General features: G+C 38.5%; 1 protein-coding gene across 5 annotated transcripts in view; it reads right to left on the reverse strand.

Annotated features, from left to right (window-relative positions):
• The window catches only part of TENM2 (teneurin transmembrane protein 2), a 698,288-nt gene that overhangs the window by 166,380 nt on the left and 518,502 nt on the right, over positions 1-13,406 (reverse strand). For all 5 annotated transcript variants that reach the window (XM_056349860.1, XM_056349859.1, XM_056349858.1 and 2 more), the window contains exon 8: positions 6,659-6,897. In XM_056349860.1, the coding sequence (XP_056205835.1) occupies positions 6,659-6,897 (239 nt within the window). The remainder of the gene's footprint in view (positions 1-6,658; positions 6,898-13,406) is intronic.

Here is a 13,406-nt window from a genome sequence, read left to right on the forward strand (position 1 = left end):
GTTACTTGACTCAAGTTCACAGCAATATATTTTAACAGCTTCTGGGGAGCACTACCAGCATCTGTGAAAAGTGTTTTCTCAACCCATCCTAGATTGTGTTGTGCATTAATATGCGTTAAAAAACACATAAAAATGTGTCCCCCCCAAACACAACACCAATAATACACCCCAAAAGAAAACATCCTCTTGTGCCTCCTGTTTCTTTCCAAGGTTTCAGAGTAAGTTTGTTCAGCGTTGTAGCTAAACAGAAATGGGTTTCCATTTCAAGTGCTAAGCACGTGATAGCACTTTGTGTGTTATGGAAACATTAGCCTCAGTCTAGTTTCAAGTGCTGAGGTTTACGGTATGAAAATCCTCAGCAAAGTCAAAGAGAATGGAACAGGCTGATCATGCTGCCCTTTCACACTGAAAGACGGCTTCTTCCATTAGCTCCGAGAGCTCTGCTAGGCAAAACGATAGGTACACTGGGCTTTCTGAGAACAAATCTGTAAATCAAGCATTTCTCTTTGACTCAGGAAAAGCACAGGCAAACTATACCTCAGTAACTTCACATAAAAGTCCTCCCGTTCTTTGTGGCATTATGCATATACAGCAGCTGGAGCACTTTGTCTTTAGGAAAATTATTTCCTTTGCTGAAGGAATCTCTCACAGCTTTGAACTGTGAAGCAGGACACTTGCTAGGCTGGAAAGCCACATCTAAAGTTCCTGGAGCCAGGCTCCACAATTCCCAGCACTAGTGCATAGTTTTCTTATGGAATGGGGACAGATGCTCTTCCCTGAAAGGCTCAAAGCCTCTCTTCTCAGCAGTAGCGGCAGACAAGCTTACTGAGTTACTTCTCCTCTTTTCTCTCTCAGATTGACTGATATAAGTCAATAAGAATCACTGAATGTGTGACATTTAGAATATGACAGGCACATTCTAAAATTTAATTATTGCCCCTTAACTGACACCTATTTTCAATGCAAATTTAAGAACAGAACCTTCTGTCATCAGCTAATCTTGCAAGACACAGAGCTCCCTCGGTTTACATTGATTTCGAGTGAATCTGATAGCAGTGACTGGCAGCCAGATGACCTCTACCTCTCAGAGGTTCCATCTTTGCATGGCTTTCCCTTTTTTCAGTCTTGGTTTTCAAAATATCTGGCATATTTTATTTCAGTGAAGTGTGGACAAGACAAAGTCGGTGGTTTCCTGACTCTACAAGCCAAAAACAACAAATGCGACACAGGAAATCAAATGAAACTTAGGTTGCCATTTGTCAAAAACAACTCAGAAAAAATCAATTGATACATAAGTTATATACTTGAGCGAACCGTTTTGAGAATGCTGCTCTGTAGAATTACGGTAAAAAAGACAACTGGACTTATGAATGGAAGAAACTGCAACTATGAATTAGCAAGAAACTTCATACAAGCACTTAAATTAGCCAATACCTCAGTCATATGTGGGAATAAAGTAATTCAAGTTGATATCAACACCTGAAGAATACAATTTTATGCAGATGTGGTACATACACATATTTGATGCAGAATAAAGATGAGACTTCCACTTCCAAGTCTTAATAGTTTTCACAAACTCCATACATTTTATCGTTTGACTGTCACAGAAACTAATACTTTTGTGGGTATAAGATGCATAACCAAATAAATTAACTGTTTATTTGCCTATCTGCCTTATGTTCTGTTCACAGCTATTTTTCAGGCTCTGATTTTAAATATATATAGGGAATAAAATAAATTTTTAAAAAAGACATTTTCATTTTCTTAATTAACTGCCAGACCCTTTGGCAATTCAGCCTTTTCTATAGCACAGAAATGAATGTATAATTTTAAGTTTAGGCAGAAAACCTTGTGCCTTTAAAGCCAAATAACACTGAAAAATAGATGTGTAATAATGTTTTCATGTGCAACATATGCACTAAAAACGTAGTGCAAGCATATTCTTTCTGTCATTTTCCTTTTATTTTTCCTTTATCTTCTTGCACATGATAGGAGTAGATAAAATAGTATCAAGTACTCGAATAGTTATCAGTATGAGTCTCAAGATACTATTTTTTTTCCAAGGGAAATTCTAAATACTTTAAATTACAACATTTTTAATATACTGACATGTTGATGGTCAAATGTTCTTTGATGCTCAGAGTTAGATTGGCAGAAATCAGAGCAGTGTAAAGGCTTACAAAAATGCGGTATTTAAGTTTGGCAGCAATTACTTTGTGAAAAACACAAGGTGACTTTTTTCTTTCCTTCTTTCTTATTTTCTGTTTTTTCCCCCTCTTCAAGTTTGGCATGAATCTAAGAGCTAAAAACTCACTTAACATGACAAATGCTTTCATCACTCCCTTAACCCCTTAAGTGAATACTGACAAAGACAGTATGTGTGGTATATGCTTTCCTTTTGACACTTTATAAATTACTTTCTTGTAACTGGGTTTTGCCACCACTCCAATGTCTTCAGGATGTCCTAATTTGAATGGCTGGTTCTACATTCTTTATATGTCACCCCTGGATAATAGGAATAACTCCTGGGCTTTGTGAAATGACGTATGTCTCAGGATTGTCGACAATTGTATTTACGTACTGCATGCTGGAATTTACCAAAACATTGTGCAATACTAGCAACATATGCTCTGCATTGCATTTCCACATGGCTACTGAAGAAACAGGGGAGAAGTGATAAACCTGGCATTAAATAAGCATTCTGTATACAGTGTAAGAAAAAATTTAACTGAAGTGATTTTTTCCTGTTTTCTGCTGTCAAAAATAGTATAACACTCAGCCACAGAAACATCTTAAAAAGCTCTTTTTCATGAAAACAATCTGAGAATTTTTTTGCCTATGTCTATCCCTTTAACAAATAACCCCAAATTTACTTGACTTGTTTTCAGCCTGGTGACTGATGTGTGTCAAATTTTCTGCAGAAACTCCATCAGGGTAAAGGAATTCAGGTATAGAACAGTACATCTAAGATGGTAAACCGCACCCATACAAAACCAAGCATATTTTGCACATACACATGCCACAACACAGCAGACCAGTGCCACCCAGACCTGTAGGAATTTTTCCCGGACATCAGCCAGGGTAAGTTTCAGAGGAAGATTTTGGAAAATCCGATACAATGGTACTGTCTGCTCTATAAAGGAAAAGGCTACGTAAACAGCCAAACTTTGATGACATTTTGCTGTTTAAACCATCAGTCTACACGTATCTTAAAAAAGAAAAGAAACTCCAAGTTTTCCTTCTAACAAGGCATATTATAATTATTTTGACAAATGTTTTAACTTCTGAAAATCTCAGTAGTATCTTTATTTAACATTAACTATGTAGTGTGGCAAAGTTCCAAAGGTTATTATGCACTGTGAATTTATTTTTAAAGCTTTAAACATGCTGCCCTTTCATTTCATTCACTGTATTTTTATTTTTTTGTGTTATCAGAAAGGCAACAGCAACACCTAAATGATTTTTAAAATATTTATTATTTTCTATCTCTTATGATAATTTTCTTGCTTGTCTCTTTAAATGGCCCATTATTAGAATTTTTTTTCATGCCACCCCATAATCTTTGGCAGCCCTCTGAAAGTCCCATGTTTAAATGTGTAGACAGCAAGTTTTCAGTGATCTATCCCTATCAATTCCCCCATCTCTTTTATTATGGGACAATTCATTTAGAAATCCTGAAGACTATGAGAACTTCAGAGCATTCTTTCGATATAATTTACCTTATACTGGCAGGGATTGCCTTTTTCATTTAGTCCTGCAATAATCTTAATTAACATTGATATGGTCATCTTCACACAGCCTAGATGTATTGACAGACCTAAGCAGCAGAATCATTTGCTGCAAATTTTGATGACTTTTTCTGTAACTATTACTTTTAACTAACGTATCCCCAGTGATAAAACCTCTGCTATGGTGGAGAGCAAGAAATACTCTCTGTGGATGGCAGAAAACCATCATCAGCACCTTTAAAGCCTCTCCTAAGCCTGAAGATCTGACAGCAAAATACATCAGGAGGAGTTACTGCAATATGGGGTATTGCCCTTCCTCCTGCATGTCTTGGGGGAACTTAACATCTTTCTTCGTCCCAAGACTGCCAGCTCTCCTGGTAGATTAACAGCTCTCACTTTCCCACTGTCTCAATGATTAGGACAGAACTGGGATTTCGGTCTGATCTGAACATTATTCTGGTCACCTGTGTTGAAAACAGAAAAACATTTTTCCTCCTGACAGAGCAAGACAGTTACTTTGTCTTCACAGCAGTTCAGGGAGTAGTAGGTCAGGAGCTCCAAAAGAGCTGCAGAAGAGCGGGACAGCCGCTATTTTGCATTGCTGCTCCTTCCCCATGAGAAAGGATATTTAGTTTTCCCAGGACTCAAGTTCTGCACATACCCAGAAGTTAATCCTCCAGAGAACTGCAGAACAAGGAAAGGTGCTTCAGGTTGTAGTTGTTTTGGGGGGTTCTGGCTAGGGGTTTTTTTGTGTGTGTGTCTGTGTTTTTTAGCACCTTAAGTTGTGCTTTCGGAAGACAGCAAGTCCCAGCACTTTGATGGGTGGATGAGCTTATAGCTGATGGCCTTATGCCTGCTCTTTGTCATGTGGAATGAATCATACGAGATTTCCTGAGAGTGAGGGAATTAAATTAACGAATGGCCTAACCAAAGCACATCCCTTTTATCTTCCTGTTGTTCTCATGCACCTAAGGCAATGCAACTACTTTTTAGTTTTCTTTTGTTTTCTCCTTTTTCCATTGCTTTAAATTATGATCACAGTGGATCCATCAAATTTATTCACAGGATTAATTGCACCTATTCTCTGGTTTTGACAGCTACTCTTCAATATACTTATTCTTTACTGTGTATGGCACGAAGCTTGTCAGGTAGCTTATTATTTAATCCTTGAACCAACACTCTCTTCCTAAAACCTGCTTTCCTGTGTTCCTAGCCAACTCTATTGTGCTCATCATTCTTTAGTCAGGAAAGAAGACATCAAAAAACTTCTGTCAAAATGTATCACGTCATTACTTGAGATGATAGATCATTCATCAATTATTAAGGGTCGATGCATTGGCTGACATTCACTCTTGTCTTAGTGTATGAAAGTGTATCAAGAAATAACCATGTTGCAAAGCTTTGCTTTAGATTACAGTAACCTAAATACCAAGGAAAAATATATTTCATAATCCATCACTTCAAAGTTATGTGCATGATTAAAATATTCAACTTGCAGAATATCATTTCCCGTGTGCATAATCACTCAAACAGAAAGCTGTTGTATGATAACTGTCAAGTTCAATAAATCATGTGCTTTCCAATATTTTTATTTATATATCAAACTAAGCCTGTTATTCTTCTGAGGTCTCCTGCAGGAGAAATACTGAAGGATAGTTAGCTCTGAGCACTGAGTATGCTGGGATGTAGGCCTGGCCTAAAGAGACAGCAGCATTAAAGTAGCCAGTCAGCTCTCTCTTACTACTGTATACATTAATTACATATGAAAGCTCATTAGTATGAAAAATGGGGTTTCCTTAGAAAACACTGCCTATCCTGTTAAATCAGATTATATGGGACACCCCCCCCCCCAAAAAAAAAAAACCAAACAACCAAACAACCTAAAAAATTATTCTCTTCAGACGCAGAGAATAGGGAGAGAATTCAGTACATCATATATAGGTCTTTTGAGAACTATATATGAGAACAGTTTCAGAAACAAACTAAACACCACACAGAATAGGTCTGGAAAGTATTAACAGAAAATATCGACAAGCTACCATAATTTTGCCATTTACTCAGAGAAGACAGAGAGTTTGTGCAGCATGTCATTGCCACCAACTTATCGTTGAAGCCACTGTAAATGGTGCAAAATGCACAGCTAGCTGTGTAGGCACTTTGGAAAACCTCCAAAACAACAGACAAGGAGGGGGGAGGGGGGCATGTGGGAATCAGAAATTAACTAAAATTAAGAAAGACTAAATAACAGAAGCATGTTAAAAAAATATTGAAAAACCACAGAAAGAATTAGGACATGGTGTGGCCAGTACTAATATATTAATCACAGGAAATAAGTACAACATTTAGTTCCCATTCTAAATTTGTTCTTAGAAAATTCTGAGAACCTGTGGAATATGGAAAACAGCAGCCCACAAAATGGAATTACCTAACTATTTTGATCTAAAACCACCTGGAATTTAGGCAGACAGACAGATATAGACCGAGACTTATTAATCAAAATGCTTTTGTGGTTTTTATCCAAAGGCAGCATGTGATGGTAATATTTGAATTCAAATGTCAGTACCTTCTGTTACTTATATGGATGCACCACCTATCACAGGGTTTTTTCCAAATATTTTTTAAACATATGATAGTGCATCAAAAAATCATTATCACCTTCTGTTTGGACCATAAGAAATGCATATCTGACACCTAAAGTTAACAATGCACATTGAGAATCTTGAATTGATTTCTTGCTTCCACTGCTCTTATGACAGTGAACGGGACCTGAACATTTTATTTTTTCTCATTACTCAATACGAGGAATAATAATTTTCTTTGCTCATTAAGAGCATAAATCTGTGAAAGAGATTGACCATCCTTTTTTTTCTGCTGAATTTTTTTTTTTGCTGACATAGCCATGTGATTTGACAGAGAAAACACAGCCTTACCTATGAAATATGCTAGCAGGATGGCAAGCAGGACTGCAGCGGCAATTGCAGATAAAGCAGCACATTTCCAGCTACAATACTTGGAGGGTTTTTTCAGCTTGAACGCATTCCTGGAGAATGTATTTCTAGGTAACAGTCTGGGAGGTGGAGTATAAACTGTTCCTGAGGTCAACGGGTAACCAGGGGAAGAACTACTGAACAGTGGAGTAGTTCCAGAAGACGTCTTAAACAAGAAATGCCTGAAAAACACAAAATGGAACATAGTTGAAAATGGCAAGAACTGTAGTTAAGGAAGAATATATACTATTCCTATTCCATTCCAGCTGCCATAGCGTGTTAAATTCAACCAAAAGGAAAAAGGATTTTTTTTACGAAGAAACAGGGAGATGAAAATTCTCATAGTCTTTTTTCTACCAGAGCTTAACAACCATCACTAAAACACAGTGTCAGGACATCTGTTTCATCCTTTCTGTAATTAGATAGAACTTAACCAGATAGTAGCTAAAACACCAGTACAACTGATGGAGTGTCTTTGAGCACGTTGAGACTGCACCTGTGAGAAGTGCGAGCAGTGTAGTATCAGAGGTGACATTGCTATCACTTCCTTTTGGCCTGTGTTTGATGAGGACAAAGCAACTAATGCCACTACAAAATACCTGTAACATTTATTAGTATAACAAAACACTTAACTTTACAAGAAAATATCCTTTCTCAGTTCACAGGTTTACATGATTTCCCTGTGGGATTCACTACCCAACAAATATTCTAAGAAGAAAATAAAAATTATAAGTCTCATTATTGCTCTTGGAAAAAGCTGCCAGCAAAAAGCATTGAGAACATATAGAACAAAACCCATAGTCCTGTAAGAAAAGATCTTGCCAGTATTATAATTAATCATTATTCTTTTGATGGTACACAGGTTTGGTTTGAACAACTAAGACAAATGCCAAAAGGATACGACTCAGCGGGGAAAAAAAAAAAAAGGAAAAAAAAAATAATACTTCAACTGCCCAAACATTTGTTAAGAAGAAAATAAGGGACAAAGTATACACCTAACAAAATCTCACAAAATGCTGCCAACACTTTGCAGACAGAAGAACTGGAGAAAGCAAACGAGAACACCAGCTTCACTGGATTAACTCCTCACTGTCAGGAGGAACTGTCTACAAGCGTGTTCCCAGTAAATGATCCAAAGGGAAGCACAGCATAACAACCGTGGCCTTCAGGAAGGCCAATTTGGTTTTAGACAAACACGCTTTAGAGATCCGTTCCATATCCTGCCCCTTCACCATCTCTGAGAAACAGGTACTTCTCGAAATCAATGAGAATGAAAATACTCAGTGATCTCCAAACTCAAAGCAATATCCTAAAATAAGCCAAGTTGTACTTCAGATGTAAAAATGTTTTACATTTTGATTCAGATCAGAATCCAGTACGACACTCTAACCACCTGTTAGAACTTTAGAATCAATTTCAGTCACTGTTTATTACAACAATGATTTGGAAGTTTGAAACTGAAATGTGTTTCCTAAGTACATTTTCATCATGCATATGCATACTTCCAAGCACAGAGTTTACTGTATACTTATTATATGGCATAATTGAAGTGATTTTAAAGAGTATTAAAGCATTTGTTGTGGAGTAAAACCCAGAGCACAATAAATTGCTTACAATTTGCATAAAGGTAGAAGACAGCAAAAGGAAGGCTGGCTAGGTCCCCCAGTTCTATGATTAAACATTCACATTTGAATAGAGACTCTGAAATTATGTTTGTTTGGGTTTTTAATGCAGTCATTAATAAACTATGAATGAACATGAAAAAAAAGAATTTGTTTGACACTGCCTTTATTTTTCTTTTTTGGTTTTAAACCCCACATGACTTTGTACATCCCTTACAACAGGGATCAGGATGTAGTTTGTTTCAGAAAATATTTCAGTCTCCTAGGATAGTGGTAGTATTGCCTCTCACAACTTTTTCTTTGTGCTTTGGACACTGCAGAAAAAAACTTCAGACATACGTACACAGTCAGAAGAGACTTTCAAAGCCCAGCTATCTCATGCAGATTAATTATGTGGTTTTGTTTTGTTTTTATAATGCAGTATTTGTAAAGCAAAGAAAGAAGTAGAATAAAAAGGTAATATTTCAACCAGTGACTGAACAGAAACATTCTGCCCTTCTTTTTTCCTTATGAGTGAGGCTCGTTAAGACATTAGAATTGCTTGTTTTCTGCATGTTGTACATGATCTATGAGAAAACACAGCAAAGGCAAATGCGGAAAGGGTTTCCCCCTCCAAACTGCCCAGCCTAAAAAAACACACCTTCCAGTTACAAGAAAGCAAGAAATAATGAAAGTCTGATTTCACCAACACTTTACTTTAAATGTTTGTTTACTTTACAACAGTTTAGTTAAAGTAACTGTTGGGAAAATGATGTTACCAGGCTGGTTGTGTTAGGCTAGGTCTACTGGCACGTCTATTCCTTTTGACTGGGTAAAGCTTGATTAACACTCATTAGCAGAAGCAGAAACTTTCTGCTTGCTCTCTGGTGTTGGGAACGCAATACCACTTCCATGAGAGGAACTAGGGACTGAAGCGACACGGAGCATGTGGGAGGGAGGGAGATCTGGGGAGACCAAGGCAGTCGGAAGGCTCGGCTCTCCCGTTCAGGCTAACTCTGCGTCTGCCTCAGCCCAGCAGCCCCTTCTCCCAAATCCCTGTGGCGTGAGGAGCCCTTGCAGGTTCGGACCTAAGTCCACAACAAACAGTTCTTACAGTTCTTTCCTTTTTCCTGCTCAAAAGCAGATCTTACAGAATCAAACTGGAAATTGCGGTCCTTGGCACCATCTTTATCTGAAATGTCAAGGTTTTTAAACCCAGGAATTTGATGTCCTCTTTAGCTGAGAAGGCAGCTACAGTACCAACAGAAATTTTAATATAAAGCATTGTTAAAGTAAACTCCAATATATACTGAAACTCTGCTCCTGTTAAAATTGAATTAATGAATATCTAGATACGTTTTAATAGAACATGTCAATCATATGCTGCTTCATGTGAGAAGAAAAAAAAGTAGGAGAAAAGAAGTTTCACTGTGATCCACTTTGAGGTCCATACAGTATAGAAAGAAAACAAGATACTTATCCATGCAAACATCACCTCTGTTGCATTATTAAAACTGATCAGAACTTGATAGAACACAAAAAGGCTGATTGAAATGGATACATGGAATGGTGTCATTCCCAAAGCAAAAAAGAAGAAAATAACATATAAATAAACTGAATTTTGTCACACCTGCGAGTCCTGCCCATGTATTTTGAAAGCTGGAAATTTATTGTCTCCATATGAGCGTTTCTGACAAATTGCAACTATTGGAAGATAGCACAGTATCTTAAAGTACAGAAATCCTGCCTGCAAAAGTTTTAAAAATATATTTAACTAAAGATATGTTAAATATCTACCAAGCCATTTTGGAAAATTGCATTTGAAAGTTGGAGACTGGATTAGCAGAAATACCTTAAGTTATAGTAAAGCGCACCAGGAAGACTGAGGATGTAACAAAATACTTGGACCCCCAGAAATTTAAGTCTAGATTCAGCTCTAATGGAAATAAATTGACTTGTCTCAACTCTATTCCTAAACCCAATGATCTATAGCTATATTTTTACGTGGGATTTGACATGCTCTGTTACAACCAATTGTCTGTGGGCCCAACCTGCACAAAGAGAACATGATCATTTATCAACATTAATTACAGTCTCGCAGCAGTAAGACTGGGAGGTATTGTACAATGACTTCTTATGAAAAGAAATTATCTTATTTGTACCCATTCACTTAATTTCAAATGCATTCCATATTAGAATTAAAAACACCTGTATATTCTCGTGTCTTACCTGTTCACCTATAAAACACTATTAAGAAAAACATATTTTCTACCTCACAATTAGCATAATTTGACTTAGATCGGAACCCAATTTATATTTTGAAAACATGGGAGTAAATTTGCCAAGTCTCAGCCCAGTCTCCCTAATTTCTGTGCCTTATGAAGACATCTGTACGCTGGAAAATTACAAAAAATGATTGTCAGTATATGACGACTCAGTAATTTAAGTGTCCATGAAAGCTATGGAAGGAGCTTGCAAGCTGCTCACAGCAAATGAGTTAACCCTGTAGCTCGCTCAGTGCTCTCCTCCAGCACTCCGCAGCTTTCTGCAGCGGGCTGTCAGACGTGTCCCCCTTTGTTTTAAGCAGCGTGTGCTGCCGATGTGCTGGGTCACAGACGGGGACCTCATCACTGATGCCAGAAGAAAGGTGACATCTGTGAAAGTTGAGCTTGTGAGAGGACATTTGTACACAGGTCTGTGGGCTAATGGTAAATGGAAAAAGCTGTATTTTGCTTTCCTCATTAATTCAGGGCTCTCTCTATAGCATTTATTTCCCCCCAGGTCAAAAGGACCTCTTGTGTTCAGGGAATAGTGGTCTGACAGAGACTGTATTAACTTCCATATTCTTTGAGAGAACAATCTTTTTTTCTGCTCCTCCTTTCTAGCCTGATTGTCATGGCAGCACACTGCAAGAATCGGTTGAGAAAAAATAATAATAACTGAGTTTTGCAATGAAAACCTGTAATAGAAAAGAAGAATGAGATGCTTTCTAACATGAATTTCTTCTTTCTCTCATATTATCTTGTTCATTCTGTATGAAGAAAAGAAATACAGAGAGCTGTAATGCTTAAATTGTCTTTCCTCAGTTTTTTTCATAGGTTTTTATTAGTAATTATTAAATAGAAAAGATACATACTAAAAGACTAGTAACAGCTCAGTGTAGTGGTTCTAGGACATAAAAAAATACCTTCAAGTTGTGGTAAAATCACATCAGTGTATAATTTCATTGGATACTTATTCTTATCAGAAAAACCCCAATAAAATAAGAATGTAACATGCTGGCTTGCACTGGGCAAAGAAAAATAATCTGTAGTCTTTTAAGTCCTCCAAAAAAATAGGCATGAGTCATTTTATGACAGCAGAAGCCTCGAAGTGGCTTCTAAATTCAGAGAGTGAAGTTTTATGGCAGTTTTTCAACTTTTATACACCACCCCACCTGCCCCCCTCCAAGAATGAAGAAAACTTCACGCTGTTCTCATGCCTTTTATGCTAAATTGAGTGTTAGACTGGTGCAAGCTTTGGTTACCTGTCTAAGGGCGCCTCAGCCTTTTCCCTAAATTAGATTTAATTGCATGCCCTTGCTCTCAGGTTCTTGCAGAGAAACACAGGATTTCAGCCAGGTTTACACAGCTGAAAGCTCTCTGAGCTGGTAAAACTGCACAAAAGTTTCTACCCTTTTTAGTGTCTAGAACAAAGGGACTTTCCCAAATGTACTAAAGTCAGCGACAAAGGTTTGAAATGTTATCTGTATGTGTTTAAATTTTATAGTTACAAGAAATGGTCTCGATCATGTCAAGTCTACAGACTAAACTCAGTAAGATAGATTTTTCAGTGGAAGGCTATTTAAAAGCACACTTCCATAACTGAACTGGCCATTCCACACAAGTGTGCCCATGCGCACCCTGCCACCCAAATGCCCATGGCAAGCAGAGGACAGCTGTCACGACAGCACACTATCGCAGTGGATTTCAGCCTGCTGCAGATAATCCATTTGTGCATATCACCATGCATGGGGCAGGAACCCAGGACACTATTAGGCATGGAAACAATAATTCAGAATAAACACATCAATAGCAGTGGGACACTTCTATCCACTGTGCTGTGACTTCGAACCTTGTGGCAGTCACCAGTTTCCAGCGCAGCACTAATACCAGCTGCCCAGCTCTTGAAAGGGTCACTGTTCCTTAAAAGCTGCATTCTTCACCTACCCAGGCAAAGTCTTCTAAAAAATGCAGAGTGTAAAGCACAGTGTCACGGATGTTGCCTTAAGTACCAGACTAGCTTGTCACTGCCATCGCCACGCTCTCCACAAAGACACGGTCGAATGCACAAAAGCACGGTAATTGAAAGCTGCCTGACAGGAAGGTAGGATGTTGTACAAAAAGGCAGGTGCCAGCCTTTGGGCACCCTGATCTGTCATATTATTAAACAAAACCAAATAGGCAATGTTCACAAAGCTGCAATTGAAAATAGAGTGGGTGAAAAAAGGCAAACCAGCCGTATTGTACCACACCAACGTTGTAGAAAGGTACTGGATACCTTTATGCAGGCCAACCCGCTTTTCACCTGGAAGATGTTGATAGAGATATCACTGGATAAACTTTTATAACCTTCTCTGTTCTCCATCCCCATGGTGAGCCCAGTCGCACGCTCCCCCGGGGTCTTGCTGCTGCACTCCTGGCTGGGCTCTGGCACGTCCCAGCCATGCAGCCCAGGCTCAGGCTGCTCACAAAGCTCAAAGTCCCGACAGCTGTCAGACAGTCTGTGGGAAGCTGAGGTGTAAAATAGGGAGAGCGAAAGGATTGCTGCGGTGGGGATTGGATTTGAGAGGGAAACACAACACGGAAAGGCATAGAATCTGAGCGGGGAAAACCTGGGAGGACCAGCAAGGATGTAGTGGGTCAGATGGCTGGTGCTGATGGAGCTGGTGAGACACGGCAGCTCAGTGACCCCAGGGAGCTCCAGGGGCCACTCCTTACCTTCCTGACAGGGAAAAAGATTCTGAGTGCCCTGGAGCAGGTGGTGAGCACACTCACTCAGCCTGTCAGCTTAAATCCTAGCTAGTTTTTGAGCGAGTTACCTGGCAAATA

Source organism: Falco biarmicus, chromosome 8, assembly GCF_023638135.1.
Source record: "Falco biarmicus isolate bFalBia1 chromosome 8, bFalBia1.pri, whole genome shotgun sequence".
Classification (NCBI taxonomy): Eukaryota; Metazoa; Chordata; class Aves; order Falconiformes; family Falconidae; genus Falco; species Falco biarmicus.